At 38.9% G+C, this 17081-nt stretch overlaps 2 protein-coding genes across 3 annotated transcripts in view; both read left to right on the forward strand.

Annotated features, from left to right (window-relative positions):
* The window catches only part of LOC145435148 (uncharacterized), a 21137-nt gene extending 15351 nt beyond the window's left edge, over positions 1 to 5786 (forward strand). The window contains exons 7-8 of the mRNA XM_080312444.1: positions 1862 to 2010; positions 4424 to 5786. Of these exons, the coding sequence (XP_080168570.1) occupies positions 1862 to 2010; positions 4424 to 4604 (330 nt within the window). The 3' untranslated portion in view covers positions 4605 to 5786. The remainder of the gene's footprint in view (positions 1 to 1861; positions 2011 to 4423) is intronic.
* The window catches only part of LOC145435144 (uncharacterized), a 25462-nt gene extending 8730 nt beyond the window's left edge, over positions 1 to 16732 (forward strand). Inside the window, exons 2-9 of one of the 2 annotated variants that reach the window (XM_080312437.1) lie at positions 7542 to 7694; positions 8406 to 8548; positions 9197 to 9310; positions 10411 to 10524; positions 10916 to 11068; positions 12037 to 12245; positions 13217 to 13365; positions 14181 to 16732. In XM_080312437.1, coding sequence (XP_080168563.1) covers positions 7582 to 7694; positions 8406 to 8548; positions 9197 to 9310; positions 10411 to 10524; positions 10916 to 11068; positions 12037 to 12245; positions 13217 to 13365; positions 14181 to 14400 — 1215 coding nt within the window. In that variant the 5' untranslated portion in view covers positions 7542 to 7581 and the 3' untranslated portion in view covers positions 14401 to 16732. Of the gene's footprint in view, positions 1 to 7541; positions 7695 to 7827; positions 7884 to 8405; positions 8549 to 9196; positions 9311 to 10410; positions 10525 to 10915; positions 11069 to 12036; positions 12246 to 13216; positions 13366 to 14180 lie in introns of those variants that run through there. The other variant, XM_080312438.1, reaches the window with a different exon arrangement.
* Positions 16733 to 17081: the final 349 nt, after the last annotated feature.

Genomic DNA, 17081 nt, shown 5'->3' on the forward strand with positions numbered 1-17081 from the left:
CATGACATATCTGTAAACTCGACTTGACTCGAGTCAATCTGTGTATTTACTCGACTTGAACTCAAGTCATTGCGCATGACTCGAACCAAATCATATCGCCCTAGACTCAAACGGCCAAGACCGATATTTCATGTAATTTTGAAGAATAGTGAAGTTACTACCCTATTGGGATTTCGTGTATTGGTACTGGTACTTGAAAATGTGACCAGAAACAGCTAAAAGTGAGGAAAATTGGTATGTTATAAATGCAAACCATTCGATATCACCAAACAGAGTTATGAAAAGTGGGTTTAGCAAGACTTTGACTGGAAACTGAGCAGCCAACACGTTGACTTGGACTCAACCCTCTGCTCGCTGACTTGACTCGGCGGTGAATTGAAAATGACTCGACTTGACTCGAGTCAAAGCTTAAAAAAAGTGAGATTGACTTGTGACTCGGAGCCTTGTGACATGGTTACAACCCTGGGATCAAGTCACAGAATTGCCACAAAGCCCAATGAAATGGGCATGGTCGAAAACACAGCAAATCATCTTTATATTATGTCATTATATTCTTTGTGGTAGCATAGAAGGTAGAAGATATTTAAATGTTCCACATCATTCATATTGGTATGACATATCAATGAGGGATACTTGAATACTCGACTCGAAGCCCCAGTCGGTATTTTGAATACTTCGGTATAGCGACACATGCTACTGTGCTCGTATGTCCCTTTAGATATCTGGTATTGTTTCAACTTCGAGAATTACGTGCAGGGTTGTCAGCAAGTCACAATTTCCCCGAGTCGCAAGTCAATTGACTTTTATAGTTTTGACCAAGCCCAAAATTGTTTCGTCAGTCGTGTTTTATTGAGATTTATTCAACTTGGAAATTGTCTTCGTGTTTCTCTTGATTACATGTCGCTAGACATGTTAATATGAATAGCAAGATGAAAGCGCACATTTTAGAGGAATAAGGGATATTGGCGCCGACGATTACCACGCATTGAGCAAGACTATGACTGTAGGTTAGGAGGTGGGTCACGGAACATTTTCAAACCTCAAAATGGAAAACGGCCAAAAAAGGTTGAGAACCCCTGCTCTCGTCAGAGTCCAAGCTATTGTGTCTATGGTTCAGTATCGAGTTCAAGTCAGGTTCATCTCATTATTTTGAATTTCTTTGGTCATATCTATGGCCTCGGGTTCATGATAGACGCATTTTTCTCACTCCAAGCAGGTTTATTCAAAAAGATAAAGACAGTTTCCGGGCCGATTTTACAATTACCGGTATCTGTCTTGATATTCGAGATTTCGATAAGTCATATTGGCTTGGTCGAGCCATGCGGCATGACTCAAGTTAAATCAAAGCAGGGTAGTAACCAAGTCACAAGGCTCCGAGTCACAAGTCAATCTCGTTTTTATAGATTTGACTCGAGTCAAGTCGAGTCATTTTCAATTCACCACCGAGTCAAGCCCGAGTCCAAGTCAGCGAGCAGAGTGATTTTCCTCACTTTTAGCAGTTTTTGGCCGCATTTTCAAGTAGAGTACCAATAGAGGAAATCCCAATAGCGTGGTTACTTTACTATTCTTCAAAATTACAATGAAATGTCTGTCTTGGCTGTCGGTGTCTTGAGTCATATGACTTGGTTCGAGTCATGCACAATGACTCGAGTCCAAGTCGAGTCAATACACAGATTGACTCGAGTCGAGACATTTTCATGTTTTGAGAGAATGACTCTCGAGTCAAGTTGAGTCATTACAACCCTGAGTCAAACCATTTTTAATCTTTAGGAAAATGACTCGAGCCAAGTCGAGTCATCACAACCCATCTCAACTCTACGCTTTTGCCTGTTTCAGGCTCATGTCCATTTTCCGTTCGCAGAAAGCCATACAAGCTCACGCCGATGAAATGCTGACGTACGGATGTAAAATTGTCGCCGAATCTCTGGGAACCGATTTGATGGATGTGCCCGATCACATGAGAGCTCCTTACATGAGGCTTGTCAGGCTTCCGATCGACAAACCTGCAGTGTGAGTATGAAATGCATTGTGACTAAGTTGTGAATTTCCTAACTGGTGTTCTCCGTGAATACCTTTGATTTTGAAATATTGGGGCGGTCCATAGTGTTTGAAGATTTGAAAAGTATACTCGTACCAGCGTTGGGATCAAGTCACCTTCGAGTCACGAGTCATTTCGAGTCATCGCACATTTAACTCGAGTCAAGTCAAGTCACTCGATTTTGGAGGTGACTCGAGTCAAGTTACAATTCAAGTCAACTTGCCTTTTCGAAGTATGATGCATGGTCATTGATTCTGAACCGATGAACGAATATAGAGTTAAACTTAAACATACACGCAAGAAGGCGCTGTATTGCTCATATAGACGTAATTACCGTAATTGCATACTCAGTTTATAGTTACCAGTCTAAATAGAGAATAGAGAAACAAATTGATAAAATGCAAGACATTACCCATTTACACATTGACATGATACAATTCGAGCCTGTGCCAATGGTGGAGGACTATATCAACGATATTCAATTTCAATAAAATAAGAGGTTTGGTTAAGCTGAGAACAGAAATAGACATTTTGTTATTAAATTGCTTTACTACTAGTTTACGACAACGTAAGGTGTAAGCTTCGATCACTGCGTTTGCGGTCAATTTAGTTGTGAGAGAACAATGGAGGCTCAGTAAAACTTACGATCATTGAATGATTTGTCGCTCTCACGGGTTACACGAGCGTTTCGTGAACAATCCGAACATATATGCAAGACACAGTGATTTTTATCGACACCGATTACTCGATGACTTGAAATTGACTCGCGAATTTTGCTCCGAGTCACGAGTCAGTCCGCATTTCTGGTACGCCGAGTCAAGTCGAGTCATTTTAGCGAAGGGACTCGGGTCAAGTCACGTCATGCCAAAAATGTGACTCGAGTCATCACAACACTGATTCATACTAAAAATGAACCCGAATATTTTCGTCTGACACTCGTCAGGGGTAATCGTCAGCAACTAGTAGAGAACTGTAAAGAACATTGTGTGTCAACAATCGTATCACAAAATATGACGGAACTGGCAATGTTTTTTCGAAATCTCTTCTATTTGCTGACGATTACCGCTGACGAGTGCCCGCCCAAAATATCCTGGTTCATTTTTATAGGAATGTATTTTACAATTTATAGTGTTGATGTGAAATTTCGTAAATGTGGTCTTGAACGAAAGCTATTGTCGTACTGATTCCGAAAATATAATTTATAATCTGGTCAGCACACTGCAACTACCCGAAAATTGCACTTCAAAGTCGAAAATTGGCATTGTTTTTAGCAATAAAAGCGCTGCAATTCAATGATTATAACAATCCGTGGACATATGAGCATGTGGGTTAAATTACGGGTTAGGGGTGGGTTATAGTTGAATTGAGGCTTGAGCTAGGGTAAGTATTGTGGTTAGGATAAATATAGCGGTTAATTTCAGGGCTATGTTTCGGGTTAGGATGAGTTTTGGGGTTATAAAGTTACATGCTGAAGTGACGCATGCTGAAGTGTCCTATGCTCAACTTTTGTTTTACATTGTGTCGCATGCCCATATGTCGGGCGACCGATCATAACAACGACCAATTGCGACGCACCGATTGATCGCAATGATGCCGATTTCAGGCAGATCTGGTACACTGCTCAGTCACGTGTCGCGCATCTATCCGTAGTAAACTTGCACAAACTAGTGGATTTTCAAAACCCGCTACTAGAACTGGAACTAACGGCCTTTAAGACTCCACAACTTACGAACTAAAACACAGCTAACTGGACCCAATCCTGAAGCAACTTAATAATTGGCTTTCCACATGAACACGAGTACAAGTCTGAAATGGGAGCGGTTTCCACCCCACAAACCCGCCCCCCGGCTACGCCACTGTTAGTAGTGATGACTCTGAGCTAGCAATAGCTTCAAGAACATCACACAACGGAACACCGGTTTCGCGATTCACGCCAAGCGTGCCGTGTTTTCTGGTTCGGCAACTAATTTTGTTTTGAAAACCGCAATTAGAACCAGATCTTTTCATAATTTGAACTAGAACTACAACTAGTCACTTTTCAAAATATGCAACTAGAACGAGAACTACTCACTTTTTAAAATATGCAACTACAACTACTCGCTTCAAAATACACAACTAGAACTAGAACTACTTACTTTTGAAAATATGGACATAAGCTTGTCATTAAAACAATTGCGAATCTCTGCAACAGATGACTCGTAAGTCATTGAACTAAAACTACTTACTTTTCAAAATACACACTATTAGAGCTACTCACTTTTCAAAACACGCAATTAGAACTATAATTACTCAGAAAAAAAAAACTAGAAGTGATTCAACTAATTAAATTGTTAGTTTGTACAAGTCTCATTCCTGGTTTAATTAACTGTAATTATCCGTCTTCAGTTTGGCCCGCGCTGACGAATGGACCAAGGAGCTGGCTGTACTGTACAACGTTCAAGGCTGCTTCACCGTCGTGTCTGGAAAGTATTGGATCAGGCTCTCGTGTAACGTTTACAACGAGAAGCACGACTATGTGAGGCTGAGAGACGCACTTGTTGAATTCATGAAAGTGGTGGAATTGTGAATGGGAATTGTCAAACTCTTATGCTTTATTCCAAATATGCTCCAAATTTAAACCATAATCTGTGATTTTTAGTCTGGGAATACTGATCTATTTCATATAGCGTTATGTGTCCACAATCTGCATGCATCTTTTCTAGTTTATTGAATGCCCATGCCCAAGCATAATAATTGCTGTAAAGCTATTCAGAAATTATTTATTCTGAAGTTTTTGAAATGCGCGTTAAGCTAGATGTCGTAGCTTTTCAATATCGACTGAATATGTTTTATCGGTATCGGCTTAAAAATCCAATATCGGCCAGGCTGGATTTTGTAAAGTAGAGAGTAGTTCGGGGATACGCGAGCGAAACAGCCCCTGTATGAAAGAGATGAATTTGTTTTCGAAAACTACACGTATTTGTGGTGAATTCTGACATTTTCAGTTGGTCGTGGAGGTGCAACTTGCAATTTCAAAACTAGCAACCTCCAATTATCTGCTAAAAGTGTTACGTAGGGTTGTTCAAAAGTAATTTTTTTTCGTGAATCCAGGGATACACTGATTACATTGTTAGGTTGCCTAAAAAACGCTACACACCAAATTGTGCTCCATTCCAACTAGTAGTTTGAAAATTTTGAATTTATTGAAAAAAAAATATTTCAAATTTTCTGTCAACTCCATAAATTTGTCAAGTTTTCTAAAAGAACAATGCTTAGCAACTTTATATCACTTCCCATCGGTAGAAGCCAAGCTACTGCAGTTGAAAATTTTGGATTTCAAAAATAGCCTGGACGGTGGGTAATCCCAGAATTATGAATGGAAAGCTCAAATAACTTTGATTCTACGGTTTGGAATTTGTTTTGCATCGTTTCGCATGGGGTCTCAGTAAAATTAAAAAAGTGTCAACTATGATTACTTTTACGACCTTTGATTTTAGGGCCTATTTCTGCCCGTATCTGTCTCGCATTTCGTACAACTACAGCAGTTTTAGTGATTTTTCATTACACTTCTCAAAACGTACTCGCTCTTCCATGCACTATGCGGCTTTTTTATAATTTCAAGTGATATTTTGGATGCATTTTATCTATAAAATTGTTATGCGATCATAGAACATTTGATTGCAGATATGCTCGTGAATATGGTAAACTTATGTATGAATTCTTAGGATTCACAGAATTCACCGCAGCAATAAATTCACTACCGGTTACAGTACTGCTTTATTCCCTGTACTATAGGGCTCAGTCTTAGAATTTAGCCAAAATAACCAGAGTTAGCTAGTTTGTCGTTTTATTGAAATTTTCATCAGATCAAAACACTCCAAGACTGCGATACAATGAAAATGTGGGAAGGTATCGAAACGACTTGGAGTAGTCTTTGAAATGAGACGATGCAAATAAGAGGCATTCACACTGGATAGAAATTAATGTGGTGTGTCCATAGGCGAGGTTGCTATCTCAAATCGAAGTTCAGATCTTGAGAGCTCACCAGCATTAATTCAGTTGAAATTGCTTGTATTTCGATTTGAATGTGGGGAGGACATGTTCAACGACAAGAATCTCCTTTGCAGTATTACAAATCCACTTGACGAAGTCCGAATTGGAAAGCACTTCAGTCACGACACGAGTACGTCAGCTCAAGTCTTGTCAAATCATCATTTACGGCGCCTAAATATTCCGAGAGGAATTTGCCCTTTAGATATGATTATATAGGCCTTCTAATCTGAGCATTGAGGCAGGCTTACAGAGCGGGTGTCGTGAACTCGCGAAGGCGATTATCTTCGCCGCCGGCTCACGGATTATCGCAGTTCAAAACGGATGGGTAGTCAATCTTGTAGCGGATTTGTATGATTTTCAATCAATCAGGTTTATTAATATTTTCATCGTTTCAAAACATCACAAGACTGCATTTTGTTGAGGACTTAACAGGGTGGAATATAATTCGTAGGTTGCAGCGACAAGTGAATGAGATAGACGGTGGTATGTGGACTACGTGTCCATTCCGATCTCGACTCCGCCTTCCGTCACACGCTCTATTTGTCGTTTTATGTTATCTTCTATCTCTTCTCATTCAGTTTGCAATGTGCACGGCTCCTCTTAACATCGCCTATATGCCCAGGCGGGCGTGTGATTTCAAAGATTAGCCTACTCCAAGTCGTTTCGACGCATTATACTCTCTTTTAATTGTTTCGCAATCTTGGGGTGTATTGACCTGATACAATTGGTAATAATAAACTGAACTGAATGTTGATAAGTCACCAACATAGTGAACTTTCAGTGCTTGCCAAACGTGCGATGCATACGAGTTGTTATTGCTGGCATTCATGTCGAACAAAGTCCATAGGTCGTTGTGATTCACGATACCTAGAAAGACCCGGCGAAGGACTCATACAGCGAACACTCCATAAGAAAGGACATTATTTGTCATAGTAATATACTATTTATCATTTGCATATCAGAGGTATGCAAAGAGCGGCCCGCGAATGAGTCCGATTTGAAATTGTGTCTTCGGCGGATGAAAATAATGAGTGGTTTTATTACACTGCATTCGTTGCAATATTATTATCATTCTCTGCTAGTTGCCGGGAATATTCGGGTTTATTTCATTGTGAATGTATAATGTGATGTCCAATTGTATAATTAAGCCCTGTACCTCCAAGCGTCTGCTTTTGCGTGTAATTCGCATTACATCCGTGTCGTGATACATCATGATTGCTGCAAGCTAATCAGGTTACAAGCCGGCTACACAGTCTCCTTGAAGCAGTACACCTTCACTTTGTGTATTCAGAGCAATATGAGACTGAAGCACGACATTGGCAGAGCGGTAGTGTGGCTAATATTGTTCTACGAGACGCTCGCCTTTGTTTGGTATCGTCTGTGTAAAGTTCAGGTTATTGTACCGCTTCTACTAGCGAGATTTTCTGGGCTTACACACTATGAACAATTCGCCGTACGTTTCTCGTTCTAGTTGCAAGTTCGGTCTACTTGTTGTAGTGCAGAAGGCTAAAATGGAATTGGGCGAACCAATGAAAGAGAAGTTTTTGCTCGATAAATCTATAGCTTTCGTCAACCACGGATCGTACGGACCCGCGCCGAAATGTGTGATTGATCAAAAGATAAAGTGAGTACAGGCTATCGTTGAGTACTCTGCAAAGTAGCATACTACAGAGCTGCCCAGTGCGCTGCCAAGCAGAACTGAGTGCAAAATGCTAAATGCCGCCTAAAGCCATTGTGCGCATTTGCTGCGTTTGCCGCGCACACCGTCACGTATGCGCGAGCGGAAGATTGGCATATTCTCTTCTGAATGCATGTCAGTTTATGTTATTGATTTTGGTGTTGTTAGCTCAATATTGTGTAATCTCGAATTTTTAGAGCTGTGTTAATCAGCTCTGTGTCTCGTTAACTACGGCAAAATGGAATCGGGTTAGCAATGTTATGTTTCTGATACAAAGCAAATCTATGAAGAATATTTTTCAAAGAAACTCTACTTCTCATTTCAATTAACTACTGTTTGGCTATAAGCTATTACCTTTTGTATCTCTGTTGAAAAATATTTGGCCATAAGGCTTTGACCTGAAGAATCATTCATAGTTGAAAGGCACTGATTGTGGATAAGGATTGCAGCGCTGCTTTTAATTTCAAGTAACTATTGCATGGCTAGGCTACTACCTTATGTATCTCTATTAACTATTTTGGGCTTTGGCCTGAACAATACTTCATATTTGAAAGGCAGTAATTATGGACAAGGAATGCAATAATGTCCATATATTATCTCGTTTGCATTCCCAGCCATATTGAACCGTTATCTTGAACTAAAATATTTTTATTTCAGATACATTTACGAGCAAGAGTCTTCACCTGATGATTGGTTTCGCGTCAAACATCCGAAATATTATGAAGAATCGTTGGCGGCTGCTGCTAAGTTCATTGGAGCTAAACCCGAAAATTTAGTGCTTGTGGACAATGTGACGACAGGCAATTCTAATGTTCATATTGTGTATTGTAGCATAGGCAGTTAACAGAATAATGTTTGTCTCACAGTGACCTAGCGATATATGCTACTATAGGCGAAGGATAATAGCCTATAAGTGTTTGCCAATGATATAAGTGGTAGTCTATGTTTATTGTTATCATTTCAAAACATCTAATGTTTGCATACCGGTAACTATAAAAAGGTGTTCAAACAATCCACATTGATCTGAAAGGGCAATAAATTGTATGAAATATTCAATTTGTGATTAAATGACACTGAAATTAGGCCACTTCAATACGCAATTGAATAATATATTCATTATGAAATAAGTTTTGGTCATATTTGATGTGACTGTTAATATACAATAATAGGCTACACCTAGTTCTTTTGAAATCGCGACTAGTTGCTGACCATTACCCCTGACGGGTGTCCGCGGAATATATTAAATAGAGCCGTACATTGTTATTTTTGTCAGAATATATAAATATTTGATTTATAAGATATGGATCCCATGGTAAGTTGTGAAGAATCGCTATGCCATGAAAGAATCTTGGTTCGTAAATTTTTGATTTAACTGCAGTTTCTGGTCATTGTGAACCTGTTGATTTTCAAGAAAGGGCTTGTTTTGTTATTCTGTAGTGCTATTTCAGGTATCAACACCGTCATAAAGAGCCTTTCTTTCGAGCCAGGGGATAAGATCATGGTCAACAGCCATACCTACGGCGCAATTGCGAACGCGGTCAAGGAACAGCATGATTTCAAAGGTAAATTTTCAAATTTCGGGACTATCGTTTCTCGACGTTTTTTTATGGATTTTGCAGAGGTGGAGACTAGCTCATGTCCATTTTCAGTCATTTTAACAGATATTTGGGTAATTCAAGTCACTTCAACCATTTTTGCTCCTACCATTGAAACACTACCATCTGCAGGGAAATATGTGTCATAGAGTTGTTATACCTGGTTAGTTCAGAAGTATACCCATTAGATTAATTTTTGGCTTGAACTAATGCCAACCATGACTTCTACCTATGCTAGTAGAGTCAAGGACTTGACCTCTTCGTTGAGATAACATTTGTTTGTATATTTTCTATATCCAGTTTAGAGTAGTTCAAAGACCCATATTGGCTGACAAAATTTACGTGGAAATGATATACATGTAACGAGAAATACATCGAGATGCATCAGATACAGTCTTGCTGATTTCTGCAATAACTACAATGAATATCATCACAATCATTCGGTCTAAAGCTAGCATTTGCAGTGTGTGTTTGTATTTTAGGTACAGTCACAGCTCGTATACTATTGAATTGAATAATATATTCATATTGAAATGAACCCGAATGTTTTCGGTCGTCACTCGTTGGCAACTAGTAGTGAATTGAAAAGAACATTGTATATCAACAATCGTATCGCCAAATATGACATTTGAGGAATCATCACAATTTGTCCTCAGTCTGACTCAGAACGTGATTGGACTGTCCAATTGGGACATATCATGTTTCCTGGTTGTAAGCAGCTTACCTATCTGTAATAGGCTGAATAATCTCGCGTGAATCATAGCAATACCATTGCTAATATTGCTATGTGCTTTGATTTCAATACCCATTGAATTATATATCAGAACTTCAATATACCGTTGATGCATATATGTCCATTGTCCATTTTTTATTTTATCTATAACAAGGGACATTGCTTCAAGGCAAATCAAGTTGCCATTAGAAATATAGCTCACATCTTATGGCAGGCAATGATATGAATATATCATTCAATTGAAGGCTTATATTGAAGTTCTATAATTCCAAGAGTATCTTCTTATGGTAGTAGGAATCTTATGTCTACCAACAATCTTTTTCTTACGTAACAGGAGTTGAAATCGTCAACGTGGAGATTCCGATACCTGTAAAATGCGAGGACGAATTCGTGGATGTGTTTCGAAAAGAATACGAGAAACACAAACCGATTAAACTACATGTTTTCGGTGAGCAGTATGTTCCTTGCAGTAAGACATGGTCAACGAGATAATTAGAAAAATTACAGGTAATCTAATTCTAGTCTAATCCGTGAAATGTTTCTAAGCTCTCATTCTAATTGTGATCTAGTTTCTGGTTTTCCTGAAAATGCTACAGGAGAACTGTATAGCGCGAAACCAGTCAAATCTCCTGCTTATGAATGAAGTCTGGTTTGATACGAACTGAAATTGTTTTCATTGTATTTTTTCTTTCGATTTGGAATTCAATTCAATTTACAAACCAGTAATTTTAATTCTAATCTAATTTAGACAACTTTCTAGTTGCCCAGCCTTAATAATTTCAAAATACGATACTTGCTGGGTCAAATTACTGAGTAGCTTATTTATGATACTGTTTTAGACCATATCACCAGCGCTTCGGCATTGGTGTTTCCTGTCAAGAAACTGGCAAAGCTGGCCAAGGAGTACGGGACTCTGTCTTTGATTGACGGTGCCCACGCGCCGGGTCAGGTGGATCTGAATGTGGAAGATATTGGAGCTGATTTCTACTCCGGTAAGCATATTACTTGATGGTACTTGAATGCAGGGTTGTAACTAGTCACGAGATTCCGAGTTCCAAGTCAATTTGACTGTTATAGTCTTGACTCAAGTCAAACTCGAGTCATTTTCAATTCACCACCAAATCAAGTCTGAGGCCAATTCATCAGGTCGAGTCAATATAGTGCTATGACTCGAGTTCAAGTCACAGTGTTTTTATCATGGTTGTAATGGCTCGACTCATGACTCGACAAGAGTCCAACTCTAGTTGTGTTTTTTTGGGTGACTCGACTTGACTCGAGTCATTTTTTCAAATTCGTAAAATGACTACGACTCGAGTCAATTTTGTATCAACTCGAGTCATTATGCATGACTTGAGACTAGGGCGGCTAAGATGAACATTTCGTTGTAAATTCGAAGAGTAGTGAAGTCACCACATTATTGGTATTTCGTCTATCAATCCTTATACTCGGAAAATAGGGCCAGAAACTGTTACAACTCGAGAAATTACAGAATGGCGAGCAAAGGGTCAAGTTCGGGTCATGGTATTATGACTCGAGTCCGAGTCCAAGTCATTGTGTTGACTGCTGAATTCCAGGTGAAGTCTTGTTTGGTGATATCGAATGGTTCGCATTTATAATATACTAATTTTCCTCACTTTTAGCAGTTTCTGGTCGCAGTTTCTAGTACCAGTACCGATAGACGAAACCCCAATAGTGTGGTTACTTTACTATTCTTCGAAACTACAATGAAATGTCGGTCTTGGCCGTCTGAGTCTCGAGTCGTATGACTTGGTTCGAGTCGCGCGCAATGACGCGAGTCCAAGTCGAGTCAGTACGCAGATTGACTCGAGTCGAGCCTTTTCTGTATTTTAAAATGACTCGAGTCAAGTCAAGTCTCCAAGAATTTGCTTTAATTTCCAAGTCTATGCGAATTCTGTAATTCCATGTTTTCCAGTTTTTTAACTCTGTGATATAATTTCAGCGAATTTCCACAAGTGGTGCTACGTCGCTCGTTCGTGCGGATTCGTGTGGTTCTCTCCTGATCACGCCGTTAAGATCCGCCCTCTGGTGACCTCTCACGGATACAAGCAGCCGCTGAACGATCAATTCAACTATTCCGGCACCAGAGACTGTTCCAGCATGTTCACGATTCCCCGAGCGCTGCAGTTTTACGAAGAAATTGGCGGCCTGGTAAGGACTAATCTAGTCATTGATTTTGACTCTGAATAAGTTCTGGGCTAAATCATGCATGGCTAATTTCATTACAATTTAGCACATCTTTTGAAATTTGTAAAATTGTAATGCATACCATCAGAATTGTTCGATATCTAAACATGTTATCGTTTTTTGAATTTTCGAGTACGGTAAGTGAAGAAAAGAATTCGAAAAATTTTGAGCGTTTCAAAAGATATTTTCTCTTCACAAGGTGGCGGCGCATGCAAAAAATCTTTTATATCAATAATGTACACTTCTGTGATAGTAGAGAACCAATGAAAAGATATACTTAACCAATTATGGGGCCGAGGAAACAACCAGGGTTGTAATGACTCAACTTGTTTTTTCGAATGCGTAAAATTAATCCACTCGTGTCACTTTTCGTATTGACTCGACTTGTGCTCGAGTCATTGTGCATGACGCGAACCAAGTCATATGACTCGAGAATCAGACGGCCAAGATTTAATTGTAATTTCGAAGAATAGTCAAGTAAACGCACTATTGAGATTTCGTCTATTGGTACTGGTACTAGAAACTGCGACCAGAAACTGCTAAAAGTGAGAAAAATTAGTATATTATAAAGGCGAACCATTCGATATCATGAAACAGAGTTATAAAAATCGCTTTTACCAGACTTAACTGGAAACTGAGCTGTCAACACAATGACTTGGACACGAACTCCTGTCACAATACCACGGCTCGCACTCGACCCCCTGCCTGCTGACTTGACTGGGTGATAAATTGAAAATGACTCGATTTGACTCGAGTCAAAACTATAAAAGTGAGATTGACTTGTGACTCGGAGCCTTGTGACTTAGTTGCAACCCTGCTTTTACAGTCCAGATACTATTAAAGCTATAATTTTAATTCTCTTACTGGCACGGAACGTGTAATTTCAGTCATTGAGCTCAGACCTGCACATCCATCGTATGTTTTGACCGTTTCAGAAAGCTCTACAGTCGCATGCCGACAAGGTGCTGGGCACTGCGTGCAAAAGCCTGGCCGCCGCTTTAGGGACAGGAGAAATGGATGTCCCGGATTCCATGAAGGCGCCGTTTATGCGTCTGGTGCGATTGCCGATTGACCAACCCGCTCAGTGAGTGTTATTAATGTTTTTAATACACTTTTCAAGATGCCTTGAAAGTTGAACTAATGGCGGTTGCGTCTAATTATGTGGTGCGCCTTGTGAATGAAATAACCTGGTAACACTATTAGAAAATAGCACCAGCCTACATCATAGAGTGGTCAAATCGGTGAACGTTGCTACTACAAGTGGTGACTTGAATTTCTACTCAATTTCATGTAGAAGTAGAAATCTCCATGACGTGTCAATACCGCTTCGGGAAGAAGTACTGAATATGACGATTTGAAAAGTGTGCAGTTTTAAAATGTAAGATTTTATGAATGACTTGCATAGGCCTACTTTACGCAGTTAATCGGAGGTGTCGACTTTCCCAATTGCGAGACATATCTTCGCGACTGACGTGAAATCGTAAATGACAACACAAATTGCCGGTACAATTTTGGGCGCTTCTTCGATGATTTGAAGTTGCAATGAAATATCGGTCTTGGCCGTCCTAGTCTCGAGTCATATGACTTGGTTCGAATCATGCACAATGACTTGAGTACAAGTCGAGTCAATACAAAAGTTTAGTCGAGTCGTCAGTTGAGAATATTGACTCGAGTCACCAAAAACTGCAAATTAGGGTTGGGGGATGGCAGATATTAGGGTTTAAGTTGACAAAATCTCCATATAAAATTATGTCGTTTTGCCTAAAAACCTGTTGAAGAAAATGTGGAAGTAGTAGTCTATATACGTAATCAATAGGGTAAGTAGTTCAAATTGGCAAAATTTGCTTTCCTCGGAAATATTTTCAGTTTTTCTTGAACGTATTTCTACTAATTCTCAAGGGCGTTTGCAAAGTCTGGCGTGCCTCTGAATTCCCGCACCAAAATGAACCTGAAATTAGCGGAATTTACGCGGAAACACGGAGTCGGAATAGTACTGGTCTACTTCAACGATAAGCTGTGGGCCCGGTACTCCGCAAATGCTTACAACACAGAAAACGACTACGTCGTGGCCAGAAATGGTATTCTCAGAGAACTGCAGGAGATGGCGTCTAGAAGTTGATTTTTTTCGAAAAGTGACCAAATATTTTTCTTTCCAAGAATAGTGACGTTTATTATTGATTAAAAATGTAACGCTAGCCAAAACTCTTTATTGTTAATAGGCTAAGCAAAATCGAGTACCAGTAGTTTAATGATGTACCTTTTATGGGAATACAACGATTATACACTAGTTCTACATCCCATTGAGGATGATTTCCTATTTGTTCGGCCACCCCAATCCATTCCATTGCACTACGTGACAATGTTGTGGGTTGCTCGCGACTTCTCGGATATGTTATTTCCAGTAACGTGCGTCGTTTTGTACTAAGTGTTTCGTATGCTGTGATATGACCAATAGGGGTCGTCAAAAATGACTTTTTTTCTCAAATCGTACTGGCTACTTGATAAAATTGTTAGGTTACCTAATTTAAGCCTACACACCAAATTTGGTTCAATTCCAACCAGTAACCGCATTGCTACAGTAGAAGAAAGTTTCGATTTATTATATACAAATAAATAACAAAAAATTCGAAATTTTCTGTTCACCTCATGAAAGTGTTAGGTTGTCTATAGAAACTACGTTCACCAAATTTGGTTCAATTCCAACCATTGGAAGCGGAGTTATGCCGACGAAAAATTTGGATTATGAATAAAATAGTATTTACGGTGACCAATTCTTTAATTATTTATTATAGTGGTGCCCACCGTAGATGCTATTTTATTCAAATCCAAATTTTTCGACGGCAATAATTCCGCTTCTACTGGTTGGAATTGAACCAAATTTGGTGAACATCGTTTCTATAGACAACCTAACACTTTCATGGGGTGAACAGAAAATTTTCAAATTTTTTGTTATTTATTTGTATATAATAAATCGAAACTTTCTTCTACTTTAACAATGCGGTTACTGGTTGGAATTGAACCAAATTTGGTGTGTAGGCTTAAATTAGGTAACCTATTAATTTTATCAAGTAGCCAGTACAGTACGATTTGAGAAAAAATGTCATTTTTTAAGGCCCCCAATGTCCAATCAAAGTAAGGCTTCCACAGTGGAACATAGTATCGAAACTATAATTTTTGTTGATAAATTAAATCTTAGTGTTTAAAGAGGCATATAACTTCAGCAATCGCATGAAACCATCGCAGAATACTCGATTTAGTAGCCTTAGTCGCCTACTCGAATCATTGCGCTATCCCTAATTACAAGCCAAGTACATTTTTTTTATCTGTGCCAGAACACATTCGACTTTCTCACGGTGTTTCGGTATTATAATACTACTATATATTCTATAAGCCTTCTTTAAAAGGTTACCATTTACTCAATATTCTATCTGCTTACATATTCAAACTTATCCTATATCCTGCATGCTGCGATGTCAAAGTAAATCCTACCGATTGCATGTATCGGGGTTATGCTGTGTGTACATTTTTGCATTACTGACACCGATTGCAATTGTTTGTTACATTTCTAGTACATTTGTGTGCGCAGTAGGGTTGTTCGAAAAGAACTTTTTTTCCGGACCCCTGGGATTTACTAAATGTATTGTTAGCTTGCCTGAAAAACGCTACACACCCAATTTGGCTCTGTTCATACTGGTAAATGCGAACGCACAGGAAAAAAATTAAAATTTAAGTAATTGTCTGTCGACCCCATAAAATCAAGTTTTTTAAAAGAACGATGCTTATTTATTCTTGCTCACTTTCAACCAGTAGAAGCGAAGTTATTGACAGTTAAAAATTTTGGCTTCGCAAATATAGCCTGGAGGGTTGGTAATCCCAGAATTATGAATGATACTCAAATAACTTGAAATGGTTGGAATTACGTCAAATATGTTTTGCATTGTTTTGGTAGACAACTTCATGAGGTCAACATTAAAATATGAAAAAAAATTTGAAAAATTTTGTGAAATGATTGAAAATTTTCAAATTTGTGTGCGTTCACACCTGCCAGTTACAATCGGGCCTAATTTGATGTGCAGCGCTTTATTTAAGCAACCTAACAATTCAATCAGTGAATCCAGGAAAAAAGTTATATTTGAACAACCCTAGTGTGTAGTCATGTATGAAATTGTATGTTCATCTGTAATCAATGGACCATCGTGCTGTATTCTATTGGAATTATTTACTTTAATCACATTATTATAAATGTTAACTGTGCCAATATACAGAATCCTGTTTAAGTGACTTGATCTTGATAGCGTCGATGATGATTTTCAGCATGAACGGTTTGTATAATGCAATGCCTTATCGATGTAAGTGGTAGCAGTCCTGTGTACTATTATTTAATGGCATCGATTTCACCGAACTTCCAGTATTACGTTATCATAGATGAAATACACTCCTTCTATTGTAAATGCGTGATTTTTATTGATTGAAATTATGCAGGTTTGCGAATTTGTTAGTATTTGGTGCTATGAATCGTGAGCATGGTATGTGGAGGGTTTGAACACACGGACTTTGGGCTGGCAAGATTTTGAGCAAGTTATATCGCATGGTTAACAGTAGTAAGTATTGCAGTGGCCTACTGCATTTTTGAGAGCAGTGAAGTAGGTTTTGCTGGCTTGGTGAAATGAGCCCTTCATCACGATAACTGAATTTTCCACATTTCAAAAGTAGCCACCTCCAATCAGCTGCCAAAAGTATGCGGCGTCTTGAACAAATTAACGTTTATAAACTACTTGCTAGAGTTGGTACTATTCATTG

Source organism: Botryllus schlosseri, chromosome 3 (genome assembly GCF_051294905.1).
Source record: "Botryllus schlosseri isolate E-star chromosome 3, Bs_hap1, whole genome shotgun sequence".
Lineage (NCBI taxonomy): Eukaryota > Metazoa > Chordata > Ascidiacea > Stolidobranchia > Styelidae > Botryllus > Botryllus schlosseri.